The following is a 12922-nucleotide window of genomic DNA, read 5'->3' as shown; positions in this document are numbered from 1 at the left end:
TACATACCGAATTCACGCCGCCTGACCCGCGATCCGACTCGCAGGTCACCTGCAACCCGTCCCTACATGCTTGGTACTCCACCCTCGGCGCCCTGAAAGCGAGGCGAGCGCCTTAGCTTCTTCAAGGAATGCCGCGCTCACCGGAAGCGCGAGCCGCACCGTCGACGGATGGAGATACTCACCTACGCACCTGGATCTTCCATCTCCCACTCGTCCATTTTCGACGCTCTTTCGCGGCCTTAGGAAACCTATTACGATACGTAAGAGTTAGTTTACTCGCGGCGGCGGACACGCGATACGAGAGCGCTGCCCTCGCACATTTCATTGCGCTGAGTCTGCCTGTTCTGGCGACGAGTGCGCAGTGCCAAGGTCAGTATCGTCGCTTTCTCGATCTCAGTCCCGCGATATAATACGGAACAAGCGCTCGATTCACCGGGAACTACCCAAAATGCCCGCGATTTGAGAGAATGAGGCAGGGCGGTCGAGCTCGTGAAGGCTTTCCGGAATGGGCTCAATAGCCGTCGTAATTGGCTGCTTCGCTAGGTACGGCGCTAGAAGGCCGTCCCAGTCGCGGTGACGGTAGCGCAGATCTAAGGTCGCCCCTCGGGACCGGATATTATTGTCGGACCACACGTCACCTGAGTTTGAGTTCAATTCGATGAGCGGGGTTGTCTTGGGCTCGAAAGGCAAAGGGTGGGTGTGCATTCATGTTGTAGAAGTGGAATACAGAGGTCGAGGGACCTCTCAGTGCCCGCGGATACTCGCCGACGTTGATAGTGATGGTTGCGGACAAGACGGACGGCAATTGTGGCGCCGCCAATCAGGGACCGGGAGTCGGACCGCCCTGTCCGAGCGCCCGCGTTCTGCACCTTGACCTCGACTCTCATGCATCGCGGCCGTCCGCCGCCTCGGAAACAACGCCAAACTGCTCGCAATACATGACTGCACTCATCTACGAGCTACGAACTCGAGGGGATCTCTCTCCCTGCCTCAACTCACGAAAAGGTCGCAAGTTACGCTCCCCAACGTCGTCAAGGCCGCAGCACATGAGATGCGCCCCAGCGATGGGTCGTATACCATCAAAACATGCCTCCCATCTCTTCAGAATGCAGTCCCAAAGTTGCGATGGGCGAGATCCCCGTTCTGACTTATCGTTTCTGAACGTCGAGCTGCTTTGCATGCAGAACTCGACGTCTTCCCCTCCATTTCTTGCGCACCCACCCAAAAATACCTCCCGAACAAAATCGATGCGGATTCCAATTCTGAGCAGGTTTTGCATATCAACCCCCGTCCTCCGCGCCGCGGATAGAGTGCCATAGCGCAAACAAGGGTGATTTGAATATGTGGCGTCGCTTTTGGGCCGCCCATCATGCCTCCGTCCGGGCGCAAATCAAGGAAGTGAGTATACAGACATAATGTGGTGCATATCCTCATGAGGACCAGGACGCTTGGTGAGCTCTCGACGCCTGCGCGCTGTGTTACTGACCACCCCCTCCTCGACCACTACCACCTCACCCCCTGCCGAATCTTCCACCCCATCTCCCCAAATTTTGTCCAGCGATTAGATCGGCTGACACGAGGCCGCGGATGCCGTCACGCCGCCCGCGCGACGTACGGCAAGCTCGCAATCCCACGCTTGTGCAAAATGAACCTCCTGGCTGCTGCGCATCTTCCGCCCTTCCAGGTGCGTTTCTGCTGTCACCCCGAGTACGCCAAGCTCACACGTGCTCGGGTCCAGATGCGGAAGCTTCAGCGGAGGCGCGGAGGAGCGCGCTGCCCTCCCAGAGCCGCGGGCACGATGTCCCTATCAGTTCAAATACATTCCCATTGCGCATTCGAGGCGAGAACACCCGGAATATACGCTCGGTGGCGCGGGAATCTCGGAGATGAATTTTGCGGGGTGCGCGAGCTCGGTGGGTGGGGGCCTCGGCGAGCTCAGCGCGCGCCTGCGGCGCGCTGCCTTTTGCGTACTCAAGGCCTTCCCAATTGGGTAAATCCCGAGCCACGCGAACTCGAACGACCAGCCTGAAGCTCCCGGGTGTCTCTCTCGCGGTCGTCAATGTTGAGAAATCGCTCGAACCATTCCAGATTAGTTTGGGGCTATATCTGTGCGCTCTGCTCAACGGCAGGCACTACAAGACATGCAGAGAACGAGGTCAACTTGAGCGCGTCCTGAGCACATCCCGCTACGAAGCTCTCCCCGCATTCAACTGAGAATTTTCCTCAACGTAATCTCAAGCTCGCTCGACCGCGCTCGTCGGCTGAATACGCTCTACAACCAGCGGAACTCGTCCGCCCCCACTCCACCCTTCCCCCAATCTTCCACTCTCCTCCTCCCAATCTTCGCCTCCATCCGCTGTAACCCGCGAGCCGAACACGTGCTGCACTAGCTCGTGTGGCGCAGCGGAAGCTGCGCTGCCGTCGCACTCGAGCAGAGCTGAAGACGGCATGTTGCAGATCGCCTCCCTCCGCAAAAGGGTGCATCTGGCGTGTGTTCTGGGCTCTGATTCTTGCTGAAGCACGTGCTCTGGACCTCGTTGAATGTTTTCTGAAATTCCCGCAAGCTCGGCGCAGGGCACGGGCGCGCTGCCTTCGCGGCGCTCAAGGCCTGCCCGAAAAGGACTTTGCGCCGAGGTCACGCGGTTGGGAGCGCGGTGTTGGATTTTGGCCGCAGGAACGATTTTTCCGGGTCGCGGGCGCGTCGGACGTGAGGTTGTGAGCTAGTAGCAGACGTCTCCAGCTGCGCACCGGCCGGAGAACTCGCGAGTGACGCACATGCACACTCAACACCGTGTCCGCACTGACCCTCGTCCGCGGCGCGGGGTGCGCCACATTCCGTCAGGATCTGCTTATTATAATGCAAGCTTTCGTTTCGTTTTTAGTGTGTGCTTGACGTGCGACGCGGGCGCGCATCATCGGCGGAGCCGCATCGAGGGAGGGAAGGTTGCACGAAGGCGCCCTCCCCGAATCTTCCGCGCTCACGTACACGGATAATCGACCGCGCCTGCTCGGGTCGGCGGCAGTGCGGGGCTGCTGCTCGGGTCGGGTGGTGGGGATGAGTATAAGAGTCAGGGCGAGGGGAAAGCGAGGGTCAGGTTCTTATCCTTCCCTTCCCTCCTCCTACCTCCTCCTACTCGTCCTACCCCTCCTTTCGCTACTACTTCACCTTCGCTCATCACTCGTTCAGTTATCCTACGTCCTGGTCGAGGGTACGTCTATCCCTGTCTTCTTCTATCCCTTTTACTGACGCATTTTGCAGGGGTCTTTGGATTCCGTCTCGTCCATACTATCCGGTAAGCACGCTCTACCTCGCCTCTTATCCATCCTTACTGACACCTCGATTTCCAGTTTATCTACGCAATTACTGTCTCCTATACACCTACCCTAGGTTCGTCTTTGCTCGCTCTTTCCCTACCTGATGCTGACCGCTTTCCCCAGTCTGGTTCTCTGAATGCAATCTCGTTTCTATGCTATTTCGTGAGTACCCCCTCTTCCGACGCTTTGAGGGCGATTGCTGATTATCTATTGTTCTCTATAGACCGCACTTTGAGGCTCAGTGGGCTGCGCTTCGAGGGCCAGTAACCCTCGGGATTATTGGTTAGGTGCGTCGCACCGACTGCCTATTCACTCGTTTACTGATTGGCTTTACTAGTTTAGTGACTGCGCCATCACTACTTTAGTGACCTCTCCATCACTAACTTAGTGACGGCTGCATCACTATCCTACCGACCTCGTTCCTCTCCACCCTACCCACCCCGACCAGATGACCCTGCAGTCATGTCCTGGTGAGTCCTTGCCTTTCCGTATCTTTTGCTCGTCTTGAGCATTTTCCACCGCCTTATACTATTTTTCCTCGCTAATTACTATTTGTCCTCCACCTTCCTCTATTTCTCCTCGCCTTCTGCTATTTTTCCTCGCCGTTTACTATTTTTCCACCGCCTTCTACTACTTCCCCAGCCCTTTTGTCACCTCCCCTCGCCTTCCGCGCCCTCTTGTCCATTTATGGACGCTCTTCTGCATTTTCCTACTCGTTCTACTTGATTTCTACTGTTATAATTCACTTTGCTACTTTTCTGATACGCTTTCCTACGCTTCTGATTCACTTTTCTACTGTTCTGATTCACTTTCCTACTCTTCTGATTCACTTTCGTATGGTTCTGATCCACTTTCGTACGCTTCTAACTCACTTTGCTACTCTTCCTTTCCAATTTCGTACGCTTCTACCTCCCCCTCTCCTACCCTCCTCACCTACACCTCACCCCTCACCTACACCTCCCCTCCCCCTCGCACCCGAGCGAGAACCCGCTGCCGTTCGATCTTGCGGGCCGGGTTGGGGATTTTTGCTGACTCGGGTGGCGGTGGACGAGTTTAGTGATGGTGGGTAGTGGTTTTAGTGATGATGGGTAGTGATCGTACTGATCTTCGTGAATTCGACTTCGAGTCGGTTTACTGATCTCCTACTTACAAGCCTTACTGATCTTTGACTTCGAGTTAATTACTATCAATCTCGCGTAGTGTAGTGTACTGATCTCGCCCTGCCTTCTACATTGCTGACCCGGCCTGTTAGCTACGTTGCTGACCCGGCCCGTTACCTACTTTACTTACCTGGCCTGTTAGCTACTTTACTGACCCTCCCCTCCCTCGCCGACTCGCCCCTCCCGGATCCCCCACCTCGGTCTGACTGTCACTGATCTCCCCCGACGTGGTTAGTCACTAGCCTCCCCCGACGTGGTCAGTCACTAATCTCCCCCGACGTGGTCTGTCACTAGCCTCGCTCCCTCGGTCAGTCACTAGCCTCGCTCCCTCGGTCTGTCACTAATCTCCCCCGACGTGGTCAGTCACTATCTCGCTCCCTCGCCCGTCTACGAAGGGATTACTGACGTTGTATTGCAGGGATATCTACGCGTCTACGTGCGAGGGGGCTACTGGACCGACTACGAACGAGGGGCCTACTCGACTACGTGCGAGGGGGCTGGTCGACTACGTACGGGGGGCCTACTCGACCACCTCCGCTACCCCACGACAACTGCCCTACCCGACCCCCCACGTCGCACGCGACCGGCCGACGTTGACCCGCACACCCCCCGCGCGGACCCCACCCCCTGCGCAGACCCGACCCTACCCGCTGCCGACTCCGACTGGGACCGCACCGAAGGTAAGCCCCCCTCCCTATCCCAACCGCTTCGACTAGATGCCTGACCCCTTCGACTAGATGCCTGACTCCCTTCGACTAGACGTCTGAACCCCTTCGACCAGATGCCTGACCTCCTTCGACTAGACGTCTGACCTCCTTCGACCGACGACTGACCCCCTTCGACCGACGACTGACCCCCGCCGCGCTTAGTAATCTCGGCCGCGCGGGCCGTCGTGCTAGAAGGGGGAAGGGAGAGGGTAGGTGGGAAGGGGGGGACGGGATAAGTAGGAAGGGGGGGAGGCGAGAAACGAGAGGGGCGAGAAGGGGGAGGTGAGAGAGGGGGAGGGGCGAGAAGGGGGAGGTGGAAGGGGGTTAGCACGAAGGGTGGGGGAGATGAGGGGTGGAGGTGAGAAGAGGGGAGGGGGGAGATGTGGGGTGAGGGTAAGGGGCTCGGAACGAAGGGGAGGGGGGAGGAGCGATGCGAAATGGGGAGGGGGAGGAGTGATGCGAGATGGAAAGGGTGGCGGTCGAAAGCGGAGGGGGGTAGGGGGGAGGGGCGGTCGAAAACGGAGGGGGGAAGGGAGGGAAGGGGTCGCGTGAATAACGAGAAAAGGGGGAGGGAAAAATAGGGAGGGAGGGGCGAAGCGCGAGAGGGGAGGGAAGAGGGGCGCAGTGGTGCGGAAGGAGGGTCGGGGTAGTGGTGCTGAAGGAGGGAGAGGGTAGCCCAGTAACGAAGGGGAGGGGGTGGGACGAGAGGGGTAGGGGACGCGCGAAAAAAATGGGGTAGGGTGGCGGGAAAGGGTATGGGTAGGTAGTGAGGAGGTGCGAGAAGAGAGAGGTGTGGGGTGGGATCGAGCGTGAGAAGGGAAGGGGGAGGGTGAGGAAGGAGTGAAAGGGGGTTAGGGACGTCCTTCGGGGGCTTGATGACGTGGCTATGGCGATGTCGAAGGCGGCAGCGCGCCGTGGGAGGCGGATGAGGGGACGCGGGCGGGGCGGATAGCGGAGAGGCGCGAGGCGGTGGTCTTGACGCGCGGCTGCGGGAAGGCGTAGGGGATAGACTAGAGGGGGAATGTTAGCATATAGTGAGTCGGATATGCGAGGTTTGTTCACCGTGTGTATGCGCCGCAGGCAGCGATCGCGGGCGGGCTCGGGCAACAGCGACGACAACGGGAGGGCGCGCGTCGACGTCGATCGGACGCGAACCGGCTTCTTATGCGACGGGCAGCGCGGACGCGTCATCTGGCGCGGGACGACGGCGGCGGGAGCGCGGATGACGCGGCGGTAAGCAGCAGGCGGGTGGGCGGGCTTGAGTGGCTGACTGACTGGCTGACTGGCTGGCTGGCCGAGTCGGTCGGGTCGTGGACTGGGCGTGGATGGGAAGGACGAGGCGGCGATGCTTGGGCGTGGCAGTAGAGATGGGCGAAGGCAAGCAGTGACAATGACATCACGCGATCGTGGGCACGCATGCGCCCATCAGCCTGTTGTCTCCCGCCGCGATGGCCAGCCTCATCGCGATACTCGACCTCAAGGGCAAGCCCCTCATCCAGCGCTCGTATCGCGACGACGTGCCCGCGTCTTACGTCGAGCGCTTCCTCCCGCTGGTGCTCGACCTTGAGGAGGAAGGCCAGCAGGTGACGCCGTGCATCTCCGCGCAGGGCATCAACTACATGCACATCCGACATTCGAATCTGTATCGTGAGTGTCAGGCGGGCTGCGTACCGAATAGGGGGAGGCTGGAGACACGGTGGGACGGGGGAGGATGAGGTGGGAAGGCAAGGGGAGATCTGATGGTCTGGACGAGGCGCGTGTCCGCCTTTGCTGCTTGGTATCAACCGTCCTCACGACTCCTCCTCCTACTGTCGACCCCGCCCCCTCCTGTTCCTCCCCGCCGTTCTACGCGCCACAGACCCATCCTGAACTTCCACTGACGAACCCCACCCCCAGTCCTCGCCCTCTCCAAGCGCAACTCCAATGCGGCCGAGATCATCCTCTTCCTCCACCGCCTGTCGCAGGTGCTCGTCGAGTACTTCAAGGAGCTCGAGGAGGAGTCGATCCGGGACAACTTCGTCATCATCTACGAGCTGCTCGACGAGGTCATGGACTTTGGCTACCCGCAGACGACGGAGAGCAAGAGTGAGTGGGCTGCCCTCGCCTCTCCTTCCTGTGCTTCGTCCTCCCTATACTTAACCAACCGGCCCGCGATCCAAGAATCAGACAAGCTCGAGATCCGGCGCGGGTGGCGGGTGACAGCTCGCCCGCGTACCCTTCCCTTTCGGATGGAGTGACGGTGGTGGGTGGTGAAGGCAAGTCCGTCGTTTGCATCACGTGACATTTCTGGTTTCTGCTCGCAGCGACGCGGGAGTGGGCGCGTTCGACGCGCAAAACGTCGCCGGCCACTTCTTGTTTATAGAGGCAGGCCGGCGGAGGGGACAGGCGCGGTCTATTCCGCATTCTCAGTCGGCGGAGGCGGGTTTGGCAGTCCGACGCGGACGGGTGCTATGTGACCATATCGCCGGGCTGGGGTATGCGCTGAGCCGCCTCTGTTCTGCTCGCCGGCGTGCTCCGTTTGCGCTCAGACTTGGGGGGTGGGTGCGGGTGGTGCGTATCTGTCTACATTTCGATTTCCTTGTCGCTGCGCCCCCCTCACTGCCCTCCACTGCCCTCCCTCTCCCCTCCTCCCCCGCTTTGCCCTTGCTAACCTTTGGTGGCGCTGCGCCACCCGCCCCTTCTCTCGACACGTTCCCCGCCTGTACGTAGCGTAGCTTGCAATACAATCACTTTGCCACAAATGAGTTGTTGCCACAAATGAGTTCAGCGAGTTTGAGTCAAGGGTCTTAAGGCAAGTGCTTCAATTGAGACCATCATGACGAGTCAAACGGGATCTTGCATTGCAATAGTAAACGAGGACAAGTCGAGTACAAGTACACTACGTGCTCGTCAACGTGCCCCTCCTGCAGAAAAGGGGGGCAGGTCATGCTGTCTACTCAAGAGGGAAGTGCAGGGGGTGCCCTTACCCTCGCTCGGGGGAGGCGAGAGCGAAGGAAGGGGGTCAGGGTCGAAGGACGGACTGGAGGCGGGACGAAAACGCCTTCGGAAGCGCAGGGACAATCCTGGAAAAGGGTCAGTGAAGGGTACAATGCACGAACGAAGGGGGCGGTGAGAAATGGTCAAGTCAAAGTCAAAGTCGTGAGAACGGGGGGGGAGGGGAGAGGAGCAGTGGGGGAAGGAGGAGGGGGAGGTGCAAGCGAGAAGGAGCGGGAGGGGGAGAGGGGAGGGAAGGGAGGAAGGGAGGAAGCTACGCTCACCTCTGCTCGCCGGACGAAAATACATATACCCATCGCGTAGGGGGATGGGTTGCGATGACTTGCGCGCGCTGCCGGACGTGGCGCGAGGGCCACTAAAGGTGCGAGGGCGGTCTGAAAAAGAGTTAGCGAGATGAGTAGATGCGCTCACCCATGCGCGCCGGGCGACAAGTCGTCTATAAACGCCCAGCCAGATTGTCGGAAGTAAGAAGGGTGAAGGGCGGCGCTCCCGCCGCGATCGCGATCGCGCGCGTGCCGCCCCTCCTCCTCCCAGTCAAGATTCCATCACTTCGCCAGCGGGCCCCGCGCGAAGCTCGGCGTTTTGACGGCGAGACGCGTCGTTCTTGCGGTCTGAAGGGCGCAGAAAACCTGCAGAAAAGCGTCAGTAATTGAGTGCTGAGATACTAGACAACACGCACCTCGACCTCAAGGAGACTCGCGCAATGCGGCGCTACGCGCCGCCCCCGCCTCTGCCCCCTCCCCCACGCTGAGCCACTCGCAACGGTCCGCTAGGGATTCCCGCGCGGACCTCAGCGCATTTGACGTCAAAATGCGCCGATTTTGCGTCTGAAGGGGCGTTCAAAAGCCTTGAAAATCGTCAGGAAATGGAGGTAGCGAGGGACATGAAACGCACCTCAAGGCCCTACACGACGCGAAGAAGGCGGCGCTCCGCGCCGCTGCCGCCGAGTTCGTGCCCCCTTCCTCGCGTTGCTGAGCTCGCGGCGTTCTGCTAGAGATTCCCGCGCGGCCCTCGGCGCATTTCGCGTCAAAATGTAAAAGTTCTGCATCTAAAGGCGCCCTCGAAGAGCCTACAAAAGCGTCAGAGAATGGCCTCAACAAGGATGAATGAGATCACCTTGAGAATGAGCTTGAGCATGTGCGACGGCGCTTCGCGCCGTCGCCGCTCCCGTGCCCCTTTCCCGACGCCATTGAAGTCGCGGCGTTCCGCTAGAAATTCCCGCGCGGACCTCAGCGCAATTGACGTCCAAATGTGCATTTTTCGGTCTTGGCCGTCGACGGAAAATCAGCCTAAAGTGGAGCGGACTGTCAGCTCAAGGCTCGCCCGCAGAAGGCAGGACACGTACCTGACGGCGATATGCTGCTCGAGACCTCAATCTCCTCGAGCGCGTCGTGCTTGTTGACTGTCTATCGACGACGCGAGGGCGCTGAAAAAACATCAGTCGTGGTCGACAAGAACATGGTATACCCACTTACCAGTCTTCCGTGCGAACGCGCAGTTCGTTGAGGTCCTTCACGCGACAGTGAGCAGAAGTGGAGGGAGAGGAGCGGGGGCGGGTGAGGAAGAAGGCGGCCGTAAGTCGAGGGTGACAAGCGCGCGGGAGGAGGGAAAGTGCTCAGAACCCTGGTCGCGACCGAGTATATAAGGTCGTGTCGTAAGCGAAAATTTCGGACGTACGAAATCCGGCTTGCAATCGGCCGCTCCTCATACACACCCCCTTCGCTTCCTTTAGGCTTTTCTTGACGGAATATCCTTTTGAGGGATGCCGCCGCGTGCTGCATCTGCAAGTGGCGGGGGCATCTCCGCGGCTGCCGCCTGCGCATCACTGCTCAGTCTGTTCAAACCGCCGACATGAAATGTAGAGGAACATGCTTAATTCACGCCACATGACATGCGCCTTGTGCTCGTCCAACGTACCATTGCCATTGAACTCCCCTCTTGACCGCTTGCAGCGCACTGGGTACCCGACGAGATCTTAGAGCACGTCGTGCCGTTAGCTTCCTCAAACAACGCCGCACTCGTCGGCAGCGCGGGACACGCCAATCAGGGATGGGGATACGTAGCTACTCACCCGAATCGTCCACGCCCCGCTCGTCTCCTTCCATCGCCCTTCCGCGCCTTTCGAAAGCCTGATGCGACACGTAAGGGTTAGTCTATTCGCGGAGGCGGAAATGCGACACGGGAGCGGGCGAGAGCGCGCTGCCCTCGCCCATCTCATCACGGTCAGTTTGCCTGTTCTGGCAGTGAATACACACTGCCAAGGTCAGAATTCTCGCAGTCTTCGTATCCAGTGATGGAATTCGACGAGAAACAGGCGCTCGACTCACCAGGAAACGCTCAAAAGCCCGCAATTTGAGGGAATGGGGCTGAGCGCCCGCTCGGGTGGAGCTCGTGAAGGCTTTCCGGAATGGGCTCAATAGCGGTCGTAATTGGCTACTTCGCGAGGTACGGCGCTAGAAGGCCGGTCTAGTCGCGGTGACGGTAGCGTAGATCTCAGCACGCCCTCGGGACCGGGTATTCTTGTCGGAGTCACGTCACTTGAGCTTAGGTTGGACTCGATGAGCGGGGTTGTCTTGGGCTCGAAAATCAAAGGGTTGGTGTGCATTCATGTTGTAGAAGTGGAATACAGAGGTCAAGGGACCTCTCAGTGCCCGCGGATACTCGCCGACGTTGATAGTGATGGTTGCGGACAAGACGGACAGCAATTGTGGCGCCGCCAATCAGGGACCGGGTGCCGGACCGCCCTGTCCGAGCGCCCGCGTTCTGCATCTTGACTTCGACTCTCATGCATCGCGGCCGTCCGCCGCCTCGGAATCAACGCCAAACTGCTCGCAATACATGACTGCACTCATCTACGAGCTACGGACGCGAGGGGAGCTCTCAGGCTGCCTCGACACACGAAAAGGTCGCAAGATGCGCTCCCCAACGTCGTCAAGGTCGCAGCACATGAGATGCGCCCCAGCGATGGGTCGTATACCATCAAAGAATGCTTCCCATCGCTTCAGAATGCAGTCCCAAAGTTGCGATGGGCGAGATCTCCGTTCTGACTTATCGTTTCGGAACGTCGAGCTGCTTTGCATGCAGAACTCGACGTCTTCCCCTCCATTTCTTGCGCACCCACCCAAAAATACCTCCCGAACAAAATCGATGCGGATTTCGATTCTGAGCAGGTTTTGTATATCAACCCCCGTCCTCCGCGCCGCGGATAGAGTGCCATAGCGCAAACAAGGGTGATTTGAATATGTGGCGTCGCTTTTGGGCCGCCTACTGCGCCTCCTTCCGGGCGCAAATCAAGGAAGTGAGTATACAGACATAATGTGGTGCATATCCTCATGAGGATTGCGACGTTTGGTGAGCTCTCGACGCCTGCGCGCTGTGTTACTGACCACCCCCTCCTCGACCACTACCACCTCACCCCCTGCCGAATCTTCCACCCCATCTCCCAAAATGTTGAGCAGCGATTAGATCGGCTGACACGAGGCCGCGGATGCTGTCACGCCGCCCGCGCGACGTACAGCAAGCTCGCAATCCCACACTCGTGCAAAACGAACTTCCTGGCTGCTGCGCATCTTCCGCCCTTCCAGGTGCGTTTCTGCTGTCACCCCGAGTACGCCAAGCTCACACGTGCTCGGGTCCATGTGCGGAAGCTTCAGCGGAGGCGCGGAGATGCACGCTGCCCTCGCAGAATTGCGGGGCACGATGTCCCTTGGAATTCTGTCGTATTCTGATTGCACATTCGACGCGAGAACACCCGGAATATACGCTCTGTGGCGCGGGGATCTCGGAGATGAATTTTGCGGGGTGCGCGAGCCCTATCGGCGGGGGTTTGACGAGCTCAGCGCGCGCCCGCGGCGCGCTGCCTTTTGCGTACTCAAGGCCTTCCCAATCGGGTAGATCCCGAGCCGCGCGAATTCGAGCGACCAACCCGAAGCTCCCGGGTGTCTCTCTCGCCGTCGAAATGTCGCAAATATGGCTCAAACCATTCCAGATTGGTTTGGGGCTATATCTGCGCGCTCTGCTCAACGCTGGGCGCTACAAGACGCGCAGAGAACGAGTTCAACTTGAACGCGTCCCGAGCACATCCCGCTACGAAGCTCTCCCCGCATTTGACTTTCAATTGTTTTCAAAGTAATCTCAAGCTCGCTCGACCGCGCTCGTCGGCTCAATACGCTCTACAACCAGCGGAACTCGTCCGCCCCCACTCCACCCTTCCCCCAATCTTCCACTCTCCTCCTCCCAATCTTCGCCCCCATCCGCTGTCACCCGCGAGCCGAACACGTGCTGCACTAGCTCGTGTGGCGCAGCGGAAGCTGCGCTGCCGTCGCACTCGAGTAGAGTTGAAGACGGCACGTTGAAGATCCTCTCCCTCCGCGAAAGGGTGCGTTTGGCGTGTGTTCTGGGCTCTGATTCTTGCTGGAGCACGTGCTCTGGACCTCGGTGGATTTTTTCTGAAATTTCCGCGAGCTGAGCGCAGGGCACGGGCGCGCTGCCTTCGCGGCGCTCAAGGCCTGCCCGAAAAGGACTTTGCGCCGAGGTCACGGGGTTGGGAGCGCGGTGTTGGATTTTGGCCGCGGGAACGATTTTCTCGGGTCGCGGGCGTGTTGGACGTGAGGTTGTCAGCTAACAGAAGGCGTCCCCTACTGCGTATCCGCCGGAGAACTCGCGCCATTCACAGAGACATACTCAACACCGTGCCCGCACTGACCCCCGTCCGCGGCGCGGGGTGCGCCACATTCCGGAGTTAGG

The 12922-nt window shown here is 59.3% G+C and overlaps 5 protein-coding genes across 5 annotated transcripts; 4 read left to right on the top strand and 1 right to left on the bottom strand.

Moving 5' to 3' along the window:
• Window positions 1-2448: 2448 nt before the first annotated feature.
• SCHCODRAFT_02593319 (uncharacterized protein) lies at window positions 2449-4042 on the top strand (the record flags this gene model as incomplete). Its single annotated transcript, XM_003026731.3, has 8 exons — window positions 2449-2489; window positions 3024-3209; window positions 3260-3293; window positions 3349-3388; window positions 3439-3477; window positions 3539-3602; window positions 3653-3785; window positions 3958-4042. The coding sequence occupies 6 exons, from the start codon at window positions 2449-2451 to the stop codon at window positions 3580-3582; spliced, it is 384 nt and encodes a 127-aa protein (XP_003026777.1). The 3' UTR covers window positions 3583-3602; window positions 3653-3785; window positions 3958-4042.
• A 109-nt stretch (window positions 4043-4151) lies between these two features.
• Window positions 4152-5392, top strand: SCHCODRAFT_01163781 (uncharacterized protein; the record flags this gene model as incomplete). Its single annotated transcript, XM_003026730.3, has 4 exons — window positions 4152-4377; window positions 4770-4782; window positions 4839-5155; window positions 5213-5392. 4 exons carry the CDS (start codon window positions 4152-4154, stop codon window positions 5218-5220), a joined length of 564 nt encoding a protein of 187 aa, XP_003026776.1. The 3' UTR covers window positions 5221-5392.
• Window positions 5393-6552: 1160 nt separating this feature from the next.
• On the top strand, window positions 6553-7851 carry SCHCODRAFT_02557103 (snare-like protein). Its single transcript, XM_003026729.2, has 3 exons — window positions 6553-6829; window positions 7079-7297; window positions 7349-7851. The coding sequence occupies exons 1-3, from the start codon at window positions 6631-6633 to the stop codon at window positions 7417-7419; spliced, it is 489 nt and encodes a 162-aa protein (XP_003026775.2). The 5' UTR covers window positions 6553-6630; the 3' UTR covers window positions 7420-7851.
• A 3163-nt stretch (window positions 7852-11014) lies between these two features.
• Window positions 11015-11667, top strand: SCHCODRAFT_02643811 (uncharacterized protein; the record flags this gene model as incomplete). The annotated part of the gene is made up of 2 exons (XM_050346358.1): window positions 11015-11474; window positions 11635-11667. The coding sequence occupies one exon, from the start codon at window positions 11015-11017 to the stop codon at window positions 11393-11395; it is 381 nt and encodes a 126-aa protein (XP_050197248.1). The 3' UTR covers window positions 11396-11474; window positions 11635-11667.
• A 715-nt stretch (window positions 11668-12382) lies between these two features.
• On the bottom strand, window positions 12383-12775 carry SCHCODRAFT_01070877 (uncharacterized protein; the record flags this gene model as incomplete). Its single annotated transcript, XM_050340973.1, has 1 exon — window positions 12383-12775. A coding segment is annotated over one exon (393 nt), but the record flags the coding sequence as incomplete, so codon positions are not given.
• Between the last annotated feature and the right edge of the window lie 147 nt (window positions 12776-12922).

This window comes from Schizophyllum commune (genome assembly GCF_000143185.2).
Source record: "Schizophyllum commune H4-8 unplaced genomic scaffold SCHCOscaffold_15, whole genome shotgun sequence".
Lineage (NCBI taxonomy): Eukaryota > Fungi > Basidiomycota > Agaricomycetes > Agaricales > Schizophyllaceae > Schizophyllum > Schizophyllum commune.
Note: the sequence above shows the minus strand (reverse complement) of the source record. Positions and strands in the feature narration are given on the sequence as shown.